Here is a 21,413-nt window from a genome sequence, read left to right as displayed (position 1 = left end):
ATTATTCTGTGGCAGGGAAGCTTATTCTTAAAATTAGTTGCTAAATCTAAACCACAGTACGATACTTCTTCACACCCATTAGAATAGAGCCTTTATCCAAAAAAACAGAATAAAACAAAACAGAAAACAACGAGCGTTGGCAGGGATATGGGGAAATAGCAACCCATGTGCGTTGCTGGTGGGAATCTAAAATGGAACAGCCGCTGTGGAAAACAGGTTGGTGATTCCTCAGAAAGTTAAACACAGAATTACCATATAACCCAGCAATTCCACTTCTGAGTTACACACAAAATAATTGAAAGTAGAAACTCGAGCACATATTTATACACCCACGTCCATAGCTGCACCATTCGCAGCAGTCCAGGTGTCCATCAGCAGATGAATGGATAAGCAGAATGTGGTCTGTCCGTACAGTGGAATGTTATTCAGCCTCAAAACAGAATTCCCACACATTCTGCAACATAAATGAACCTTGACAATATTATGCTAGATGGAATAAGCCAGACACAAAAAGACAAGTACTGTATGATTCCACTTACATGAGATCCCTAGGGCAGTTAAACTCGCGGTGATGGCCAGGGGCTGGGAGGAGGAGAGAATGGGGAGCTAGTGTTTAATGGGGACAGACTTTCTGTTGGGAATGATGAAAAAGTACTGGAAATAGATAAAGGTGATGATAGCATAATAATATGAATATACTTAATGCCACTGAACTGTATACTTAAAAATGGCTAAAATGGTACATAATTTTTTTGTAATTAGTTGCTGAGCTGGCTGGGGTTTCAAAGCGAAGTTAGAAGGGAGGGAGAGCTTGGACTGTCTTTAGGAAGAACGTTTGCCTTGAGCAGACCAGAGCTAAAGGAGACCCTCAGTCTGGTGTCCTGTCACTTCCCGCCGAGTCGCCTCTTGAGGCTCGATAAGACTTTCTCATGCAACACAATTCTTGAATATTGTGTAAAAAGTGCAGTCTTAAAGCAAGGACCTCGCCTGCGGAAGTGCTGGACACATGGGGTTCTTTTCTTTCAGTGCCTTATTTCTTACCAGTGCCAAACAGATGGGGGCGCTGGAGCACAGCAGTGCAGGATGAAGTCTCAGGCCTTCATGTTGTCCTTCCCCAGGTTAATTAGGTGGAATGCACACTGTTTTGGTTGTGCCCCAAAAGACTGCTCTGACCTAAGCTTGCCACTGAGTGACATTCCCTGTCCCTGCTCCTCAGCTCAGAGTCAGCCCTCAAGGTGTGCACAAGGGCAAGTTCACGGCCTTTCCATCCTGAGTGAGTCCCTTTGACTGCGGCACCAGACCCTCAGTCTTGCCATCACTCAGCCAAGTCGCCAGCACCACATCCAGCAGAATGACTAGCCACTTTGTATAGGATGCAGCACAAAGGACACCAGTCCCTGGCTCATCGTCGCACCCGGCGGGCCTCACCTCACCCCTCGCCACCCAATGGTTGGCAGAGGCACATTTCTTATGCTGAGCCTAGCATGATTTTCATTGACATCCTCTGTCTTTATAAGCAGAATCCACCAAGCCACTAAAGCTCAGCAGATTCAGTCATGACTCACCACAAAGGAGCTATCTCCGTGAATGTGGGGTTTCACAAGGACAGCGCCATCTGTGAATGCCTCCTGTGGACTCTTAGACTCTGCAACCTGCAACCATGGCCCTGGACACTCCTGGAATGAGCTGGGCCTGTGGGGGGAGGGTCATTCTTACTGCTGGGGGTCTCCTTTAGCCCCCAGGGTCTCCATGGCCATTCAGCAGTTGCGATGGGACAGTGTCTTGAGCAGCTCACATGGGAGTGAGGTGCTAAATGTGGGTTTAGGAAAGGAAAGAGCGTGCCCCGGGAGTCAGAGGCTGGTTTCTAGGCCTCAGCTTCCGTGTGTGCTTTCCAGCACTCAGGCTAGAGCAGAGCTGTCATGATCTCATATCATCACTGTTCACACACATTTCTCCGGGTACATACTCGAGGCATAGAACCCCACCCTTGTCGTGATCAATGCAGGAGACGCCCAGAGGACACCACCTCTGAGGAGCACCGAGGGCAGGGAGGAAGGGCAGGACTGTGGCAGGCCCCTGGGCTCCAGACTCCCGTCCTCAGTGCACACAGGGGACCAGTGCTGGAGACAGACTCCTGATAGCCAGGTCCCCTGAGAGCCTCACGTGGCAGCTACTACACAGTGGGGCTGGGCTCAACCAAGGAGCCTGTCAGGAACACCCAACATGGAGGCCTCTCCAGGCTGGCGCCCTGCTGCTGGATGGCGCCTCTGCGTCCTGGAGTTCCACTCCACCTCTGCAAAGGGTGGCGTACTCACAGGGTAGACCACCCTCATTGCTGGGGATCTCCTTTAGCCTCCAGAGTCTCCATGGCCATTCAGCAGTTGTGATGGGACAGTAGTTGTGTGTGTGTGTCAATCTTTATAAATACACACATACAGTAATACAGAAGTACAAGTGATTTTAACTTGTTTTGCTTGTCTGCGTTTCAATAATGAATATGTACAGGCAGACCTCAGAGATATTGCAGGGTCTGCTCCAGGCCACCATAATAAAGCAAATATTGTGATAAAGTGAGTCCCACAACTTTTTGGTTTCACAGTGCATATAAAAGTTATGTTTACCCTCCACTGTAGCCTATTAAGTGTACAGTAGCATTACGTCTAAAAAACAATGCATAACTTAATTTAAAATTTTAAAAATTTAAAAATTCTGTATGCTAATGATCATCTGAGCCTTCAGTGAGGCTCAGTCTTTTTGTTGGTGGAGGGTCTTGCCTCAGTGTTGATGGCTGCTGACTGATTGGGGTAGTGGTTGCTGAAGGTTGGAGTGGCTGTGGCAGTTTCTTAAAATAAGACAACAGGCCAGGTGTGATGGCTCATGCCTGCAATCCTAGCACTTTCGGAGGTCAAGGTGGGTAGATCACTTGAGGCCAGGAGTTCGAGACCAGCCTGGCAAACGTGACAAAACCCTGTCTCTACTAAAAATACAAAAATTAGCCAGGCATGGTGGTGTGTGCCTGTAATCCCAGCTACTCTGGAGGCTGAGGCATGAGAATCACTTGAACCTGGGAGGTAGAGGTTGCAGTGAGCAGAGATCACACCACTGTACTCCAGCCTGGGCAACAGAGTGAGACCCTCTCCCTCTGTAAAAAAAAAAAAAAAAGACAACAATGAAGTTTGTGACATAGATCAACTCTTCCTTTCAGGAAAGATTTCTCTGCAGCATACAATGTTGTTTGATAGCATTTTACCCATGGTAGAACTTCTTTCAAAAATGGAGTCAGTCATCTCAAACTCTGCCACTGCTTTATCCATTAAGTTTATGTAATATTCTATATCCTTTGTTGTTATTTCAGTGTTTACAGCATCTTCACCAGGTGTAGATTCCAGCTCAAGAAATCACTTTCTTTGCTCATCCATGAGAAGCAACTCCTCATCCCTGAGGATTTTAATCACGAGATTGCAGCCATTCAGTTCCATCTTCAGGCTGCACTTCGAATCCTAGTTCTCTTGCTGTTTTCACCACATCTGCAGTTAGTTCCTCCAGTGAAGTCTTGAACCGCCTCAAAGTTACCCATGAGGGTTGGAATCAGCTTCTTCCAAACTCCTGTTAATATTGATATTTTGACCTCCTCCCATGAATCATGAGTGTTCTTAGTGGCATCTATAGTAGTAAATTCTTTCCAGAAGGTTTTCAATTTACTTTGCCCAAATCTACCAGTGGAATTACTTATTTCTTAAATAATAAGACTTGAAAGTCAAAATTACTTCTTGATCCATGGGTTGCAGAATGAATGTTGTTTTAGCAGACATGAAAACAACATTAATCTCCTTGTATACTTGGTCTTGGGTGGCCAGGAGCATTATAAATCAGCAGTAATACTTTGAAAGGAATCTTTTTTTCTGAGCAGTAGGTCTCAACAGTGGGCTTAAAATAAGCAGTAAACCTTGATGTAAACCAATGTGCCATCATCCAGGCTCTGTCATCCCATGTATAGAGCACAGACAGAGTAGATTTTATGTAATTCGTAAGGGCCCTAGGATGTTTGGAATGGTAAATGAGCATTGGCTTCAAATTAAAGTCATCAGCTGCATTAGTCCCTACTAAGAGTCAGCCTACCCTTGGAAGCTTTGAAACCAGTCATTGACTTCCCTCTCTAGCTGTGAAAGTCCTAGATGACATCTTTTTCCAATAAAAGGCTGTTTTGTCAACATTGAAAATCTGTTGTTTAGTGTGGCCACTTTCATCAATGATCTTAGCTAGATCTGGAGAACTTGCTGCAGCTTCTTCCTCAGCAGTTGCTGCTTCACCTTGCACTTTTATCTTCTGGAGATGGCTTCTTTCCTTAAACCTCATGAACCAACCTCTGCTAGTTTCCATCTTTTCTTCTGCAGCTTCCTCACCTCTCTTAGCCTTCATAGAACTGAAGGGAGTTAGGGCCTTTCTCTAGATTAGACTTTGGCTTAAGGGAATGTTGTGGCTTGTCTTTTATCCAGACCACTCGAACTTTCTCCATATCAACAATAATGCTCTTTTACTTCCTTGTCACTCACTCCAGTGCTCACTGGAGTAGCATTTTTAATTTTCTCCCATAACTCTTCCTTTGCATTCACAACTTGGCTATTTGGTGCAAGAGACCAGCCTGTCTGAGCTTCCGACATGTCTTCCTCGCTAAGCTTGGTCATTTCTAGCTTTTGATTGAAAGTGAGAGACATGCAACTCTTCCTTTCACTTGAACACTTCCAGGCCATTATAGACCATTGTAGAGTTGCTAATTGCCCTAATTTCAATATTGCTATGTCTCAGGGAATAGGGAGGCCTGAAGAGAAGGAGAGAGACAGGGAATGGCTGGTCAGTAGAACTGTCAGAACACATACGACAAGTATTGATTAAGTTTACCATCTTATATGGGCACAGTTCATGGTGCCCCAAAACAATTACAGTAGTAACATCAAAGATCAATGACCACAGATCACCATAACAGACATAATAATAATGAAGATGGACACCCATAGACTTGCTTATGCAGAGTTGCCACAAACCTTCAATTCCTAAAGAAACACATTACCTGTGAAGTGCAATAAGCAGATGCCATAAAACAAGGTGTTTGTGTGTGTGTATGTCTGTAGAGGGGAGGGTGTTTATATATGTATATAATTACTCAAGCTTCCTCAGCCACCTTTTAGGGCTCAGTTTGGTGAGGAAGCTAATTCCCTTTATTATGCATGTATTCTTACTAGATTGACTCTCTATGGATGACATTTTATATCAAGTTTCTGGAGTGGGGTGATGTCCTGCATTTCCGCCTTTCAGAGCCTCAACAGGTTAAAAAACAAATAAGACATGGAGACAGTGGAAGCCACTGTGCACTCCTGCTACGGAAAGACGGCTGTGCCTTGTTGAAGATGATACTATATGATTCGCTACCAGAGTGGGGCCATCCCTGCTTCAGGCTGTTCCTAGATGTTTAAAAGAACATTCCAAACGACGTTAAGAAACTTTGTGCTGCCATTTGTGTATTCCTTTCCAAATCTTTTCTAAAATGTTAGAATTCAGACCACAGTTCCTGAGCTTTGGATGCAAACTCCTTGGCCCTGAATCCCTGGAAGCCCTCCCCTGTGGATGGTATCAGCCATCACAGCAGGATGTGCTTTAAGAATCCAAATGAATTCAGTTATACCACGTGGCGGGACTTTTAAACTTGAGCTGAGCTTACTCATTTCTGGCCGGCTATTAATCCTATAGCTAAATCATGTACGTAAAGGAAGGGGAAAAAAATCCAACCTGGGTAACCACACAACAAACACTAAATAAAACCAAGGTAATGTATGGGGCATCTCTGTGCTGCTTAGTAAAACTTGAAGTTTCTTAATGTCGCGAAGTAACAGAAATTACTTGGGGGAATTTCAGGTGTTTTTGGTAAACTCTTTGGGGAAGTAAACAGTCAGTGAACTTTCGGAATGCTGGGACTTTTGCCTGCAGCAAAACAAAGCTAAGACAAGTGGATTCCTTAAAAAGACCACTGGCAGCAGAGGAGAAGCAGAGCTGGGAAGAGACAGGCTGGTGAGCTCGGGATAAATTCTACCCCCTCTGCCCAGCAGGACTGGCCTTAAGCAAAACTGAACTAAGAGGGAGATGCTTCCCCTCCACCCACCTCCATGAGTGTCCCCGATCGATCGCGCTGTCCCAGCTGGGCTGACCTTGTATTCACCTCCTGGTCTTGGGTGTCTGTACCTCTTGGTGGAGGCATTTGGAAGTGCACACACCTTGTCCACTACCTCAAACTGTGTCCTGATGTTTTTGAATTATGGCACACGTAGCCATAAAAAATAAGTGTACAGAAGAGTATATAATTACATGGAGAGATGCTTGCCATAGCCTTAGTTCAGAAGGCAGATTACAAAACAGTATAACTATTTTTGTAAGAAAACAGTTAATAAGAAGACAAGCACGTACATCTGTCCATAGAAGGAAAGCCTGGGAGGATAGCCCCACGTTAACAGTGTGTGTTTCCAGGTGGTAGACCTGCTGGCGATTTGAGCCTGTTTGGGCTTGTCTGTTTTTTCACACTGAGCTGTACTGCATCCATTCCCTCAATACTCCACAGTTTGGGTGAGCTCAGTGTGAGTTAACATGTCAAGAGGTGACATGTTTCCCAAGGACCTTATATTTGTAATGCTCAGGGATTGATGGGGACGGGAGGTTTGTGTTGGCTCTGGAATCTCCCCTGTGAGGACGCTGGAAGGGGAAGCCTAGGGTTGAGGAGGCAGTGAGAAAGTCTCCAAGTCCACACCATGTAAAGCTACTTCTCCCCTGCTTTAGGGAAGCGCCTGTTTCACGATCTCATTAAATCCAAATAAATGGGCTTGCCCATAGTTAAAAATGTGTTGATTTAACCAAAAAACAAAAATAGGCTGGGCACGGTGGCTCATCCCTGTAATCCCAGCACTTTGGGAGGCCAAGGTGGAAGGATGGCTTGAGGCCAGGAGTTTGAGACTAGCCTGGGCAACATAGCAAGACCCTGTCTCTACAAAAATAAAAGAAAATAGCCAGGTATGATGCTGCACACCTGTTGTCCCAGCTACTCGGGAGACTGAAGCAGGATCACTTGAGTCTAGGAGGTAGAGGCTGCTGTGAGCTATGATCGTGCCTCTGCATTCCAGCCTGAGTGACAGAGACCCTGTCCCTAAAAAAAACACAAATAGAAAGTGGTTGAAGGCAATTCACTTGCAGTTGGCTGCAGTCTGTTTCTCTCTCGTACTTGGGGCTGAACTAGCCTCAGGAGAAGGAGGCTCCCAAGCCCCGTAGTGTGATCATTACAACAAATAACGCAGAGGAGAGGTTTGCTTCCCATTCTGCCTCCAGGCCCTCCAGCCTGGCTCATCCACATACACATTGTCTGCCACCGTGTCCCCTGTTGTGGACTGTTTTGTTAAATCTGCCTTTTCCCTTCTTTTTTTCCAGTCCACCTAAACCCACTGTGTTCATCTCTGGGGTCATCGCCCGGGTAAGTCTGGGAGGGTCTGCGGTGGGTTTGAGGCTTTTGCATGGCAGCATGGAGTCTCCTGGTTGCTTCTGGTTTTGTTAAACTCTACCTGGAATAACCCAGCACCACTGCTCATCTCCTCTGTGGCCATGGCTCTCTTCATTGCCGCGTTTCCCCAGAGGCTGCTTCTGCAGACCGCAGGCCAGACGCGCATCCTTTACCTTTCCAGAGCCGCCGTCTGGTGAGACCCAACATTGTGACTTAAGCGCAGACCTCCCACCAGTGAACTCCCATCAGCAAACCCCCGCCAGCGAACCCCCACAGTGAACCCCACACTATTGCCGTCCATAGGGCTGCTGTTCTCAGAACATTCACTTTCTTATCAGAGGATGCCTGAAGAAAGTGCCAGTGTTCGGGACAGCCCACTGTTGGTGGAGCTGTGACCGCAGCCAGCCAACCTGCCAGCCAGAGAAGTGTGGCTCCAGCCTGCCCATGTGGACCCCACCCTGGCAACACCCACAGTTGGCACAGAAGCCCATTGATCCCTCTGGAAAACAGGGAGTCCCTCCTGAGACTGGACAGGCCGAACCTGGCTCTGTCTCGTAGGCACCCTGTGCATTTCCTTCCCAGCCAGCGTCCCAGGCCTGGCTCACAGCTGTGGTGGCACATCTGAACTTAAGATCCTGGATTTGGTTCTGTCCTGCCAATTTAAATAGTCACAAATACAGATGTAGCAGAAGAAACCCTGCAGCATCCAAGTCACTTCTGTGGGAGTCGCATGTTCCTGTGTCTCACGGCATGGGGCAGAGCCAGTGAGCATTCTTGCTGTCCTGCCAGTGTGTGGGCCTCAGTGCCACCTGCCGTTCCCTGGTTTTGATTGCCCAGGCCCCCTAACACCCACAAGGGACAGACTTCCACCTTCCTTTACACATTCACAGTCCACGCCTGCCCTGTAGGGACGCTGGTGGGTGCTGGCCTGGGGCTTCCTCACATACAACTGCCATGCTTCCTGCAGGGACGCTGGTGGGCGCTGGCCTGGAGCTTCCTCACATACGAACCCCATGCTTCCTACAGGGACGCTGGTGGGCGCTGGTCTGGGGCTTCCTCACCCACAAACGCCAGGCTTCCTGCAGGGATGCTGGTGGGCGCTGGCCTGGGGCTTCCTCACATACAAACCCCATGCTTCCTGCAGGGACGCTGGTGGGGGCTGGCCTGGGGCTTCTTCACATACAAACCACATGCTTCCTGCAGGGACGCTGGTGGGCGCTGGTCTGGGGCTTCCTCACCCACAAACACCAGGCTTCCTGCAGGGATGCTGGTGGGCGCTGGCCTGGGGCTTCCTCACATACAAACCCCATGCTTCCTGCAGGGAAGCGGGTGGGTGCTGGCCTGGGGCTTCCTCACCCACAAACCCCATGCTTCCTGCAGGGACGCTGGTGGGGGCTGGCCTGGGGCTTCCTCACATACAAACCCCATGCTTCCTGCAGGGATGCTGATGGGTGCTGGCCTGGGGCTTCCTCACATACAAACGCCATGCTTCCTGCAGGGACGCTAGTGGATACTGGCCTCGGGGTTCCTCACATACAAACCCCATGCTTCCTGCAGGGACGCTGGGCACGTTCGCCTGGGGTTTCCACACATACAAACCCCATGCTTCCTGCAGGGACGCTGGTGGGCTCTGGCCTGGAGCTTCCTCATATACAATCGCCATGCTTCCTCCAGGGACGTTGGTGCGCGCTGGCCTGGTGCTTCCTCACATACAACTGCCATGCTTCCTGTAAGGACGCTGGTGGGCTCTGTCCTGGGGCTTCCTCACATACAAACCCCTTGCTTCCGGCAGGGAAGCTGGTGGGCGCTGGCCTGGAGCTTCCTCATATACAATCGCCATGCTTCCTACAGGGACCCTGGTGGGCCGTGGCTTGGGGCTTCCTCACATACAACCGCCATGCTTCCTGCAGGGACGTTGGTGGACGCTCGCCTGGGGGTTCCTCACATGCAAACCCCATGCTTCCTGCAGGGACGCTGGTGGGTGCAGGCCTGGGGCTTCCTCAAATACAAACACCATGCTTCCTGCAGGGACCCTGGTGGATGCTGGCCTGGGGCTTCCTCACATACAAACACCATGCTTCCTGCAGGGAGGCTGGTTGCTGCTGGCCTTCGGCTTACTCACATACAAACCCCATGCTTCCTGCAGGGACGCTGGTGGGTGCTGGCCTGGGGCTTCCTCACCCACAAACCCCATGCTTCCTGCAGGGACACTGGTGGGTGCTGGCCTGGGGGGTTCCTCACCCACAAACACCATGCTTCCTGCAGGGACGCTGGTGGGTGCTGGCCTGGGGGTTCCTCACCCACAAACACCATGCTTCCTGCAGGGACGCTGGTGGATGCTGGCCTGGGGCTTCCTCACATACAAACCCCATGCTTCCTGCAGGGACGCTGGTGGGCGCTGGTCTGGGGCTTCGTCACATACCAACACCATGCTTCCTGCAGGGACGCTGGTGGGTGCTGGCCTGGGGTTTCCTCACATACAACCGCCATGCTTCCTGCAGGAACGCTGGTGGATGCTTGCCTGGGGGTTCCTCACATACAAACCCCATGCTTCCTGCAGGGACCCTGGTGGACCCTGGCCTGGGGCTTCCTCACATACAAACCCCATGCTTCCTGCAGGGACGCTGAGCACGCTGGCATGGGGTTTCCTCACATACAAACCCCATGCTTCCTGCAGGGACCCTGGTGGACCCTGGCCTGTGGCGTCCTCACATACAAACCCCATGCTTCCTACAGGGACGCTGGTGGGCGCTGGCCTGGGGCTTCCTCACGTAGAACTACCATACTTCCTGCAGGGACGCTGGTGGGCGCTGGCCTGGGACTTCCTCAGATCCGAACCCCATGTTTCCTGCAGGGACGCTGGTGGGCGCTGGTCTGGCGCTTCCTCACCCCCAAACCCCATGCTTCCTACAGCAACGCTGGGGGGCGCTGGCCCGGGGGTTCCTCACATACAAACCCCATGCTTCCTGCAGGGATGCTTGTGGGCCCTGGCCTGGGGCTTCCTCACATACAAACACCATGCTTCCTGCAGGGACGCTGGTAGGAGCTGGCGTGGGGCTTCCTCACATACAAACCCCATTCTTCCTCCAGGGACACTGGTGGGTGCTGGCCTGGGGCTTCCTCACATACAACCGCCATGCTTCCTGCAGGGACGCTCGTGGGCGCTGGCATGCAGCTTCCTCACATACAACTGCCATGCTTCCTGCAGGGACGCTGGTGGACACTGGCCTGGAGCTTCCCTCATATACAACCGCCATGCTTTCTGCAGGGACGCTGAGAGGCGCTGGTCTCGGGCTTCCTCACCCACAAACACCATGCTTCCTGCAGGGACGCTGGTGGGCAGTGGCCTGGAGGTTCCTCATATACAACCGCGATGCTTCCTACAGGGACCCTGGTGCGCGCTGGCTTGGGGCTTCCTCACATACAAACCCCATGCTTCCTGCAGGGACGCTGGTGGGTGCTGGCCTGGGGCTTCCTCACATACAAACCCCATGCTTCCTGCAGGAACGCTGGTGGATGCTTGCCTGGGGGTTCCTCACATACAAACCCCATGCTTCCTGCAGGGACGCTGGTGGTCTCTGGCCTGGGGCTTCCTCACATACAAACCCCATGCTTCCTGCAGGGACGCTGCTGGGCGCTGGCCTGGGGGTTCCTCACATACAACCGCCATGCTTCCTGCAGGGACGCTGGTGGGCGCTGGTCTGGGGCTTCCTCACCCACAAACACCATGCTTCCTGCAGGGACGCTGGTGGGTGCTGGCCTGGGGCTTCCTCACATACAAACCCCATGCTTCCTGCAGGAACGCTGGTGGATGCTTGCCTGGGGGTTCCTCACATACAAACCCCATGCTTCCTGCAGGGACGCTGGTGGTCTCTGGCCTGGGGCTTCCTCACATACAAACCCCATGCTTCCTGCAGGGACGCTGGTGGGCGCTGGTCTGGGGCTTCCTCACTTACAACCGCTATGCTTCCTGCAGGGACGCTGCTGGGCGCTGGCCTGGGGGTTCCTCACATACAACCGCCATGCTTCCTGCAGGGACGCTGGTGGGCGCTGGCCTGGGGCTTCCTCACATACAAACCCCATGCTTCCTGCAGGGACGCTGGTGGGTGTTGGCCTCGGGGGTTCCTCACCCACAAACACCATGCTTCCTGCAGGGACGCTGGTGGGTGCTGGCCTCGGGGTTCCTCACATACAAACCCCATGCTTCCTACAGGGACGCTGAGTACGCTGGCATGGGGTTTCCTGACATACAAACCCCATGCTTCCTGCAGGGACGCTGGTGGGCGCTGGCCTGAGGCTTCCTCACATACAAACCCCATGCTTCCTGCAGGGACGCTGGTGGGCGCTGGCCTGAGGCTTCCTCACATACAAACCCCATGCTTCCTGCAGGGACGCTGGTGGGTGCTGGCCTGGGGGTTCCTCACCCACAAACACCATGCTTCCTGCAGGGACGCTGGTGGATGCTGGCCTGGGGCTTCCTCACATACAAACCCCATGCTTCCTGCAGGGACGCTTGTGGGTGCTGGCCTGGACCTTCCTCACACACAACCGCCATGCTTCCTGCAGGGACGCTGGTGGGCGCTGGTCTGGGGCTTCGTCACATACCTACACCATGCTTCCTGCAGGGACCCTGGTGGACCCTGGCCTGGGGTTTCCACACATACAAACCCCATGCTTCCTGCAGGGACGCTGATGGGCGCTGGCCTGGGGCTTCCTCACATACAACCGCCAAGCTTCCTGCAGGGACACTGGTGGGCGCTGGCCTGGAGCTTCCTCACATACAACTGCTGTGCTTCCTGCAGGGACGCTGGTGGACACTGGCCTGGAGCTTCCTCATATGCAAGCGCCATGCTTTCTGTGGGGACGCTGGCCTGGGGCTTCCTCACTTACAACCGCTATGCTTCCTGCAGGGACGCTGCTGGGCGCTGGCCTGGGGGTTCCTCACATACAAACCCCATGCTTCCTGCAGGGACCCTGGTGGACCCTGGCCTGGGGCTTCCTAACATACAAAGCCCATGCTTCTTGCAGGGACGCTGGTGGGCACTGGCCTGGGGCTTCGTCACCCACAAACCCCATGCTTCCTGCAGGGATGCTGGGGGGCCCTGGCCTGGGGTTTCCTCACATACCAACACCATCCTTCCTGCAGGGACGCTGGTAGGCGCTGGCCTGGGGCTTCCTCACATACAAACCCCATGCTTCCTGCAGGGACGCTGGTGGGTGCTGGCCTGGGGCTTCCTCACATGCAACCGCCATGCTTCCTGCAGGGACGCTGGTGGATACTGGCCTGGGGGTTCCTCACAAACAAACCCCATGCTTCCTGCAGGGATGCTGGTGGGCGCTGGCCTGGGGCTTCCTCACATACAACCACCATGCTTCCCGCAGGGAGGCTGGTTGCTGCTGGCCTTCAGCTTACTCACATACAAACCCTATGCTTCCTGCAGGGACGCTGATGGGCGCTGGCCTGGGGCTTCCTCACATACAACCGCCATGCTTCCTGCAGGGACGCTCGTGGGCGCTGGCATGGAGCTTCCTCACATACAACTGCTGTGCTTCCTTCAGGGACGCTGGTGGACACTGGCCTGAAGCTTCCTCATATGCAACCGCCATGCTTTCTGCAGGGACGCTGGGGGGCGGTGGCCTGGGGCTTCCTCACATACAACCGCCATGCTTCCTGCAGGGATGCTGGTGGGTGCAGGCCTGAGGCTTCCTCACATAAAAACCCCATGCTTCCTTCAGGGACGCTGGTGGACGCTGGCCTGGAGCTTCCTCATATACAACCGCCATGCTTCCTGCAGGGATGCTGGTGGCCGCTGGCCTGGGGCTTCCTCACATACAAACCCCACGCTTCCTGCCGGGACGCTGGTGGGCGCTGGCCTTGAGCTTCCTCACATACGAAGCCCATGCTTCCTGCAGGGACGCTGGTGGGCGCTGGCCTGAGGCTTCCTCCCATACAAATGCCATGCTTCCTGCAGGGACGCTTGTGGATGCTGGCCTGGGGGTTCCTCACATACAAACCCCATGCTTCCTGCAGGGACCCTGGTGGACCCTGGCCTGGGGCTTCCTCACATACAAACCCCATGCTTCTTGCAGGGACGCTGGTGGGCACTGGTCTGGGGCTTCCTCACCCACAAACCCCATGCTTCCTGCAGGGACGCTGGTGGGCGCTAGCCTGGGGCTTCCTCACATACAAACCCCATGCTTCCTGCAGGGATGCTGGTGGGTGCTGGCCTGGACCTTCCTCACATAAAACAGCCATGCTTCCTGCAGGCACGCTGGTGGGCGCTGGCCTGGGGCTTCCTCACCCACAAACACCATGCTTCCTGCAGGGACGCTGGTGGGCAGTGGCCTGGAGGTTCCTCATATACAACTGCCATGCTTCCTACAGGGACCCTGGTGGGCGCTGGCTTGGGGCTTCCTCACTTACAACCGCTATGCTTCCTGCAGGGACGCTGCTGGGCGCTGGCCTGGGGTTTCCTCACATACAACCGCCATGCTTCCTGCAGGAACGCTGGTGGATGCTTGCCTGGGGGTTCCTCACATACAAACCCCATGCTTCCTACAGCGACGCTGGTGGGCGCTGGCCTGGGGCTTCCTCACATACAAACCCCATGCTTCCTGCAGGGACGCTGGTGGGCGCTCGCCTGGACGTTCCTCACTTACAACCGCCATGCTTCCTGCAGGGATGCTGGTGGGCGCTGGTCTGGGGCTTCCTCACATACAAACACCATGCTTCCTACAGGGACGCTGGTGGATGCTGGCCTGAGGCTTCCTCACACAGAATTGCTATCCTTCCTGCAGGGACGCTGGTGGGCTCTGGCCTGGGGCTTCCTCACCCACAAACCCCATGCTTCCTTATTGATTAACCTGAGCTTTCCGTGTTTCCTGACAGGGTGACAAAGATTTCCCCCCGGCGGCTGCGCAGGTGGCTCACCAGAAGCCGCATGCCTCCATGGACAAGCATCCTTCCCCAAGAACCCAGCACATCCAGCAGCCACGCAAGTGAGCCTGGAGTCCACCAGCCTGCCCCGCAGCCCCGGCTCTGCTGCACTTGGTATTTCCCCGACAGAGAGAACCAGCAGTTTCTCCCAAATCCTACTCTGCTGGGAAATCTAAGGCAAAACCAAGTGCTCTGTCCTTTGCCTTACATTTCCGTATTTAAAACTAGAAACAGCTCCAGCCCAAACCTTGTTTATGGGGAGTCCGGTTGGATGTCATTTGAGGATCATTGTGCCCCTAGAGGTGCCATTAGCAGAATTTGCCAAGATCCGAGAAAAACTTTAGCTTTAGTTCTGTTTCAGCAGTCACCTGACGTCCTTGTCTATGGTCTTCAAAACAAGAAGGCACACATTTGAGAAGATGAGATTAAGGTTAGGAGAAAACCTCAGTCATTACATGCTTTTTAGTATGGGCCAATAAAATCTTAACACCTGTGGGAGAGTAAGAACTAAGGGAATGAGTTTGGCCGGCCCCTCAGAAAGGACCTTAGAGGCAGGCAACAGCAATGCCAAATTTCCCTCTCTCGTGAGATGGGGGATCCTGTGCAGGCTGATGAGGCACCCATGTGAAAAGCCGAAAAAGCATGCATCTTAGAAATAGCCCCTGAATTCCAGAAGTCAACATGCCAAAGAATGAGGCTGGAGACAGGTAGCTCCGAGGGAGGACTTCTGGCATGAGATCTCGGCACGGCAAGCCCAGCATCACCTCAGCCCAGACAGGCTCCACCAGGAGATCAAGCAAGGGCTGCCTTTCAGGAGTCACCTCCTGAGCCACTTCAGAGTTCTGGAAGTGACCACGGACCAGGGTGGAGGAATAGACTTCTAGTTCATTCTGGGACACTTGAGCCAGAGAGTTGAAAGCTTGGAAAGACCAGATAAGAAACCTGCCCTTTGTCTCCCTAGGGACATGAGACACCACATTCCATTTGTGCTAGAAAAACCTATCCACTGATGAGTCTAACTGTTCCAAACGCCTCCCACCCGGTGTGCACAGCTGCCTGGGTCCATTGTCACTTGGGTGCATCAGGTTGTCCTCTGATTTTTAGATGAGTTTCCTGTCTAGAGATGTCCTAGTCTGCTCACTGGCTGGTGGCAGTAGGGTACCCTGCGTCTTCGAAAAGCCAGAGGGTTCACCTAGTCAGACGAAACTCCAGAACAGTGCTTGTGGAGGGCCTGACTGTCCTGCTCACCCACAGCCGATCTGCTGCAGGTCAGCAACTGTGTCATGAGCAGCTGCCAACCACCAGCCTTTCTGGTGCTGTTCTCCAGTTCACGTCTGCCAGCTGGTGAGGGCAGAGGCAGACCTGGTCAGACCCAGCGCCCCTCCTCCCTGAGGGAGCATGGCACAGCCTCACACTTGAAAGACGGTGTTTGGTTTCCCATCTAATCAACTTAAGGGAAGCCGGCATGTACCCTTCAAGGCCCTGTCACCACCTATTTCCTGATCAGTTGGTATAAACTGAGGGTGGCTTTTAGAGACCCAGACTTGGTCGGCAGCGCTGCCATGGAACACCCCAGCAAGCACCTCCCAGCCTGCCTTTTGGAGCAGCACCCAGGAGGGGATGCCGCACTCCAGCAACACCAGGTCAGGCCTGTGCAGACCCCTGCCCTGCCACTGCAGAAATCCAGAAGCATCCTTAATGCTTCGCAGACTTCAGCCGGAGGGAGGGCTGTTATTTCCAGAGGTGCGCTTTTTATGTACTTTTAGCTAGATGTGGCATGCATCTGTGAGCTTTAGATCATTAAATCCAAAATGTTTGCCTAAATGAGTTTATCAGTTGTTAACTTCAAGAATATTAATGATTTATAATAAAGCTCCTGCATTTCTCTCCAGCTTTGTTTTTTCTTATAGATCAGAGATTCCCTTTTACATTTTACCAGGGTTGCCAGATGGTTTCAGTAGAAATACAAACGTGTACATGATAGGTATTTTCAAAACTTATTTTCCAGATAGAAAAGTAGAACTGTTGGACACCTGGTGACTGGAGTCTAATTATCTACTTAAAATGTCAGAACATGGAAAAAGCTTAATACCATTGATTAAAACATATTACTTGGGCCCAGCAGCTGGCCTGTGCCAGGTAGGCCCTTTGGGAACAGATTTAAGAGAGAATGATGAATAGTAAGCCCAGGGGTGACAGTGAGCAGCTTTTGATGTACAAGACGTTTGCCTTAATCAGAAGGTCTCCTGTAACCCTTGTGAGAAAATAATCACAACTATTACAGTGGCAATCCAGAATCAAATCGGAATTTGAGTGGGAGGGGCCTAAGGTTTTCTCACCCAGGGCCATATTTGTCAGGGAGCACCAGAGAGAGCACCAGGGGCCACATTCAGAGCCCCGGCTTGGGAGTGGCTGGAGCCCACGCCTCCAACAACCCTGGCCTTGCCTGGTGTTGCCTCTGAAGCTGCTGCTTGTATTCCTGCCTCCTGTCTCCCATGCTAAGCTGAGGACAGGAACCAGGGCCATACTCATTTTCTGTCACTGGGCAGAGAGTCCATTCTCAGTAAATACATTGTGGTGGCCAGAAATGCCAAGCATCCAACAAGCATGGAACAGAACCACCCCCAGGGCTCTCCACATCATTCCTGAACATCATTATCCCGTGTCAGTTTTCTATTGCTGCCTTAACAAAGCCACAAATGAAGCCACAAACTGGGTGGCTTAAAACAACAGGAATGTATTCTCTCACAGTTCGGGAGAGGTTTGAAATCAGTGTGTTGGCCAGGCCACACGCCCTCCGCAGACTCAGTGGGAGTACCTGGCCTCACCCAGCTCCTGGCGGCTGTGGCCATCCTTGGCGTTCCTTGGCTTGTGGGCAGCATCACTCTGGTCTCTGACTCCGCTGTCATATGGCCATCCCCTGTCTGTGTGTCTGTCTCCAAATCTTTCTTGTTTTCTGAGGATACCAGTCATTAGATGAATGCCCACCCTATTCCACTATGACCTCGCCTTCACTAATTACACCTGCAGAGACTCTGTTTCCAATTAAGGTTACATTCAGAGGCACTGAGATTTAGGACTTCCACATATCTTTTGGGGAAACATCGTTCACCCAAGAACATCACCCATGTGCTGAAAAGCCAGAAACCTCACTCCCAGCTCACACCATTTGAAGAACAGTTCACTTAGTGCATCACTTTTCTGCAAAAATTTTGCTGGGAGAACCTTCACCTGCTGCAGGTTTCATGATAAAGCATCTCTAGCCGTGCAGCAGCCCAAGCCTGGCTGCAGGATGTACAGAGAAAAGACTGGAAGCAGAGACATGAAGGGACAGGACCCTTGGCTGCAGAGGCTGCCTGTCCCTGGGTCCAGTGGCTGTGGGATTACTTGCTGTCGCATGTGTCCTTAGCCCAGAGAGTCGCGGTGTTGCCACTGTGCTCCATGGATGGTGGTTGTACCATTTTACAGGAGGAAAGACTGAAGTTCAGCATCCAGTGTCAAAGCCACTGTTAGCAGTTGGCCAATAAGCACATCAAAAGATGCTCAACGTCTTTCGTCACCAGGGAGATGCAGATCAAAGCCACAATGAAATACCACTTCACCAAGATGGCTAGAACCAAAAAGTCTATGGCACAAGGGTACTGACAGGAATGCAGAGAAATTGGAACTCGTACAATGCTGTTGGGAGTGCAAAATGGTGCAGCCACTTGGGAAAACAGTCCCAAGTGAAAAAACAGAAAAACAGTTTCTCAAGTGAGAAAACAGTTCCTCAAACAATTAAACATAGAGTTATATGACCCAGCAATCCACTCCTAGGTATATACACCCAATAAAAATGAAACATGTCCATGCAAAAATTTGTAAACAAATGATTATAGCAGCATTATTCATAATAGCCAAAAGGAAGAAACAACACAAATGTCCATCCACTGAAGAATGAATGAACAAAATGTATAGCCACATAGTGGAGTACTACTCAGCCATGAAAAGGAATGAAGGACTGATACACACTACAACATGGATGAACTTTGAAAACATCATGCTAAATGAAAGAAGCCAGTCACCAAAGATTACTTCTGTGATGCCATTCATATGAAATGTCCACAACAGAGAAATCTGTAGAGACAGTGCTTGCTTAGGGCTGGTGGGGGGCAGGGAGAGTAGGGAAGTGATGGCCAAAGGGTACAGAGTCTCTTCTTGAGGTGATGAAAATATTCTAAAATCAACCATGTTAATACTTGCACATAACCTTGAATATGCTTTTTAAAAGCCATTGAATTATACACTTTAGGCGAATTGTGTGGTATGGGAAATACATCTCAATAAAGATGTTTCTTTTAAAAGTCACTGTTAGCAAATGGCAGAGCTGAGGCTTGAATCCAGATCATTCTGATCCCACAACACATCACACCTCACCCTGCCATGGTCTAGGGACTAAATAACAGAAAACACAGAATGTGGTTTGATGTGAAGGGCAAGGGGGTCAAGAGCATGCTGCGGTTTCAAGACTGGATGGCCAGGATGTTGGCGAAGGTGTTAAGAAAAGCCAGCGTGAATGGAGGAGGAATTAACGTGGGAAGCAAGAGACCATTCTGGGCAGACTCCAGTGTGCCCACGTGGCCTCCAAGCAGAGCTACTGTGCAGGGCTTTGACAAGGTGAGACCACTGCTTGGAGGGATGCCAGGGCTGGAGAGACATCTGGGATCCATCTGCTTGGAGATGCTGATAAAGGCAGGGACTCAGTGACGGAGAGGCCATGGAGACACACTGAAGGCGTGAGTGCAGAGGTGCCAGGTGAGGGAAAGTTGGAGAGGCACACCAGCACACACAAGGTCATGAGTGCCAGGGGCTCTGGCAGATGGGACACAGGGAGCTGCAGACAGGTGACTGCATTCCATCACCCTGTGACCCTAGAGCAGGGGCTTCTGGTAAGTGGAGAGATGGAAGCCAGATTTCGCAAAATTAGGAATGGAAAAGTTTGCCTATAATGGGAACCTATAGGTAAGACCTTCACTGGAGGGGAGGGTAGGTTTGAAGAAGAAAAGTTGTTTTTAGCCTGAGCTACAGGGAGACTTGGACATGGTTGTGGGGAAAGGCCCCAGAGTGATTTAAGGCATAAGAAAGAGAACAACTGCATGATGTTCATTGACAGCAGAGGTCCTGGGGCCCCACAGAGGGTGAATTCATGAGCCAGAGCAGGAAGGTCACCCTTGAGGGGAGGCGAGAGGGACAGAAGTCAATGTGGACGCAGGAAAGTCACACTGAGGTTGGGAAGAGGACAGCAGAGAGCACCCACTGCAGATGTACAGCCAGCCTTCTCAACAAACCTATGAGAAAGCTTCTGCAGAATAGGGCGCTGAGAAGATCAGGTTGTTTGAGATGCAAGGCCACTAACGGATGATTCGAAAGATGACTGAGCCTGGAAAGACTGAGCTGAGACAGGAGAGTGGATCTGTAGTGGAAGTGATGCATCCAGTCTTAGGACTTTCTCTAGCCATGACCAGGGGAGTTTGGAAGAGGTAGAGGCTGCCTGCAGTGAAGTGTGGGGATTAACACGGGGCCAGAGCATGGCCATGGGCCGAAGGATCAAGAGCGCTTCCCACAGTGCCCAGAATCACTGAGCCCGGGACCCAGCCCAGGGGACAGGGATGGCTGACTCACACCAGGTGCTCCTTCTGTGCAGGCGTGCGTTACTGTCTGAGCCATAGACGCGCACCATCTGCTCCAGGAGATGGATCCCCATATTGTCATACCCATTTACAAGATGAGGAAACTGAGGCTTGGAAGACTTGGGACTTGCACGCAGGCAGTGTCACCGTAAAGGCTTATGTTCAATTACCAAACAAACGTTATCACCTGCTAGCCCAGAAGGGACAGATATCATGGAAAGGGCAGCTCGGGGGTCTGAAGGAGGCAAGAGAGACTGGCAGTCAGAGAAACTCAGGGGAGCTAGTCAGCAGGATGGCAAGGAGCCATTTGAGGAAAGTCGAGGAAATGAGAAAACCTGGAAGGGTCAGTGTGGATGCTGAGACCCCAGAGACTATGAAACTGATACTGAAATCCTCAGGGAAGCAGCACATCCCAGGGGTGATTAGATGATAGCAGTAAGGACCGGGAAAGGCTGAGCTTAAACAGAAGGCATAAAACACGGAGAAAGGAGACCTGTAAGGAGGACAAATGGTGACCTAAAAACCCCCACAGGGAGCAAGAAGCTCTGCTTAGCTGCTGCCCCTGGATTAGGGACACAGTGTAGGGGACAAGCTGTCCTCTGCTGTGCAGAGCCAGGGAAGACAGGGTCGTGAGCACCTATGTGTGGTAAAGGCCAGATGGTGAATGGCAGGCTTGAGGAAGGGAGAGGGGGGATGGCACTGCACCGGGGCAAGCACAGGCTCTAGAGTCACCCCTGCCCAGGCTCAAACTTCAGCCCTGCTAGAGCAAGAGACTCCTCCATCAGCGTCTCTGGACCCCAGTCTCCACCTACCCAATTGCACCTCTGCATTCTCAGTTTTGTGAGCATGAAAAGAAGTCATACACGCTAACCTCATGGTTAATACAGATGCTCAGTAAATGAGAGGCGTGACTGGGATCATGAGGACAGGGGTCCCAGTATGGACAAAGGGTGCTAGAGGGGTACAGAGATTTGCAGTTGGCAAGAAGATTCCAGAAAGGAATGGTTGGATCAATGCCAATCAAGACTGTGTTCAGAAACAATGAGGAGATGGAGAGGAGGCCAGGGGCCCAGGTGAGTGTTGGCAGAGCAGGGATGGGCAGGAGGGTGCTGGGCCCTAAGGACCCTCCAGGGGCTACCTGTCACCCAGAGGTCAGCGGCGCGTGCATGCCTCTGGTTCCCGCATGCCATCCACCGCAGTCTCTGGACTCAGGTGGCCCCAGCACAAAGCACAGCGCCTTGAATGTTTTCGCTGATAAATTTCTTCATAACAT

At 51.9% G+C, this 21,413-nt stretch overlaps 1 protein-coding gene across 1 annotated transcript in view; it reads left to right on the top strand.

Annotated features, from left to right (window-relative positions):
• Positions 1 to 16,362, top strand: part of DAP (death associated protein) — a 91,534-nt gene extending 75,172 nt beyond the window's left edge. The window contains exons 3-4 of the mRNA XM_003821951.5: positions 7,465 to 7,507; positions 14,424 to 16,362. Of these exons, the coding sequence (XP_003821999.1) occupies positions 7,465 to 7,507; positions 14,424 to 14,537 (157 nt within the window). The 3' untranslated portion in view covers positions 14,538 to 16,362. The remainder of the gene's footprint in view (positions 1 to 7,464; positions 7,508 to 14,423) is intronic.
• The last annotated feature ends 5,051 nt before the right edge of the window (positions 16,363 to 21,413 follow it).

This window comes from Pan paniscus, chromosome 4, assembly GCF_029289425.2.
Source record: "Pan paniscus chromosome 4, NHGRI_mPanPan1-v2.0_pri, whole genome shotgun sequence".
Taxonomy (NCBI): Eukaryota; Metazoa; Chordata; class Mammalia; order Primates; family Hominidae; genus Pan; species Pan paniscus.
This window is presented reverse-complemented; position numbering and strand designations above follow the sequence as displayed.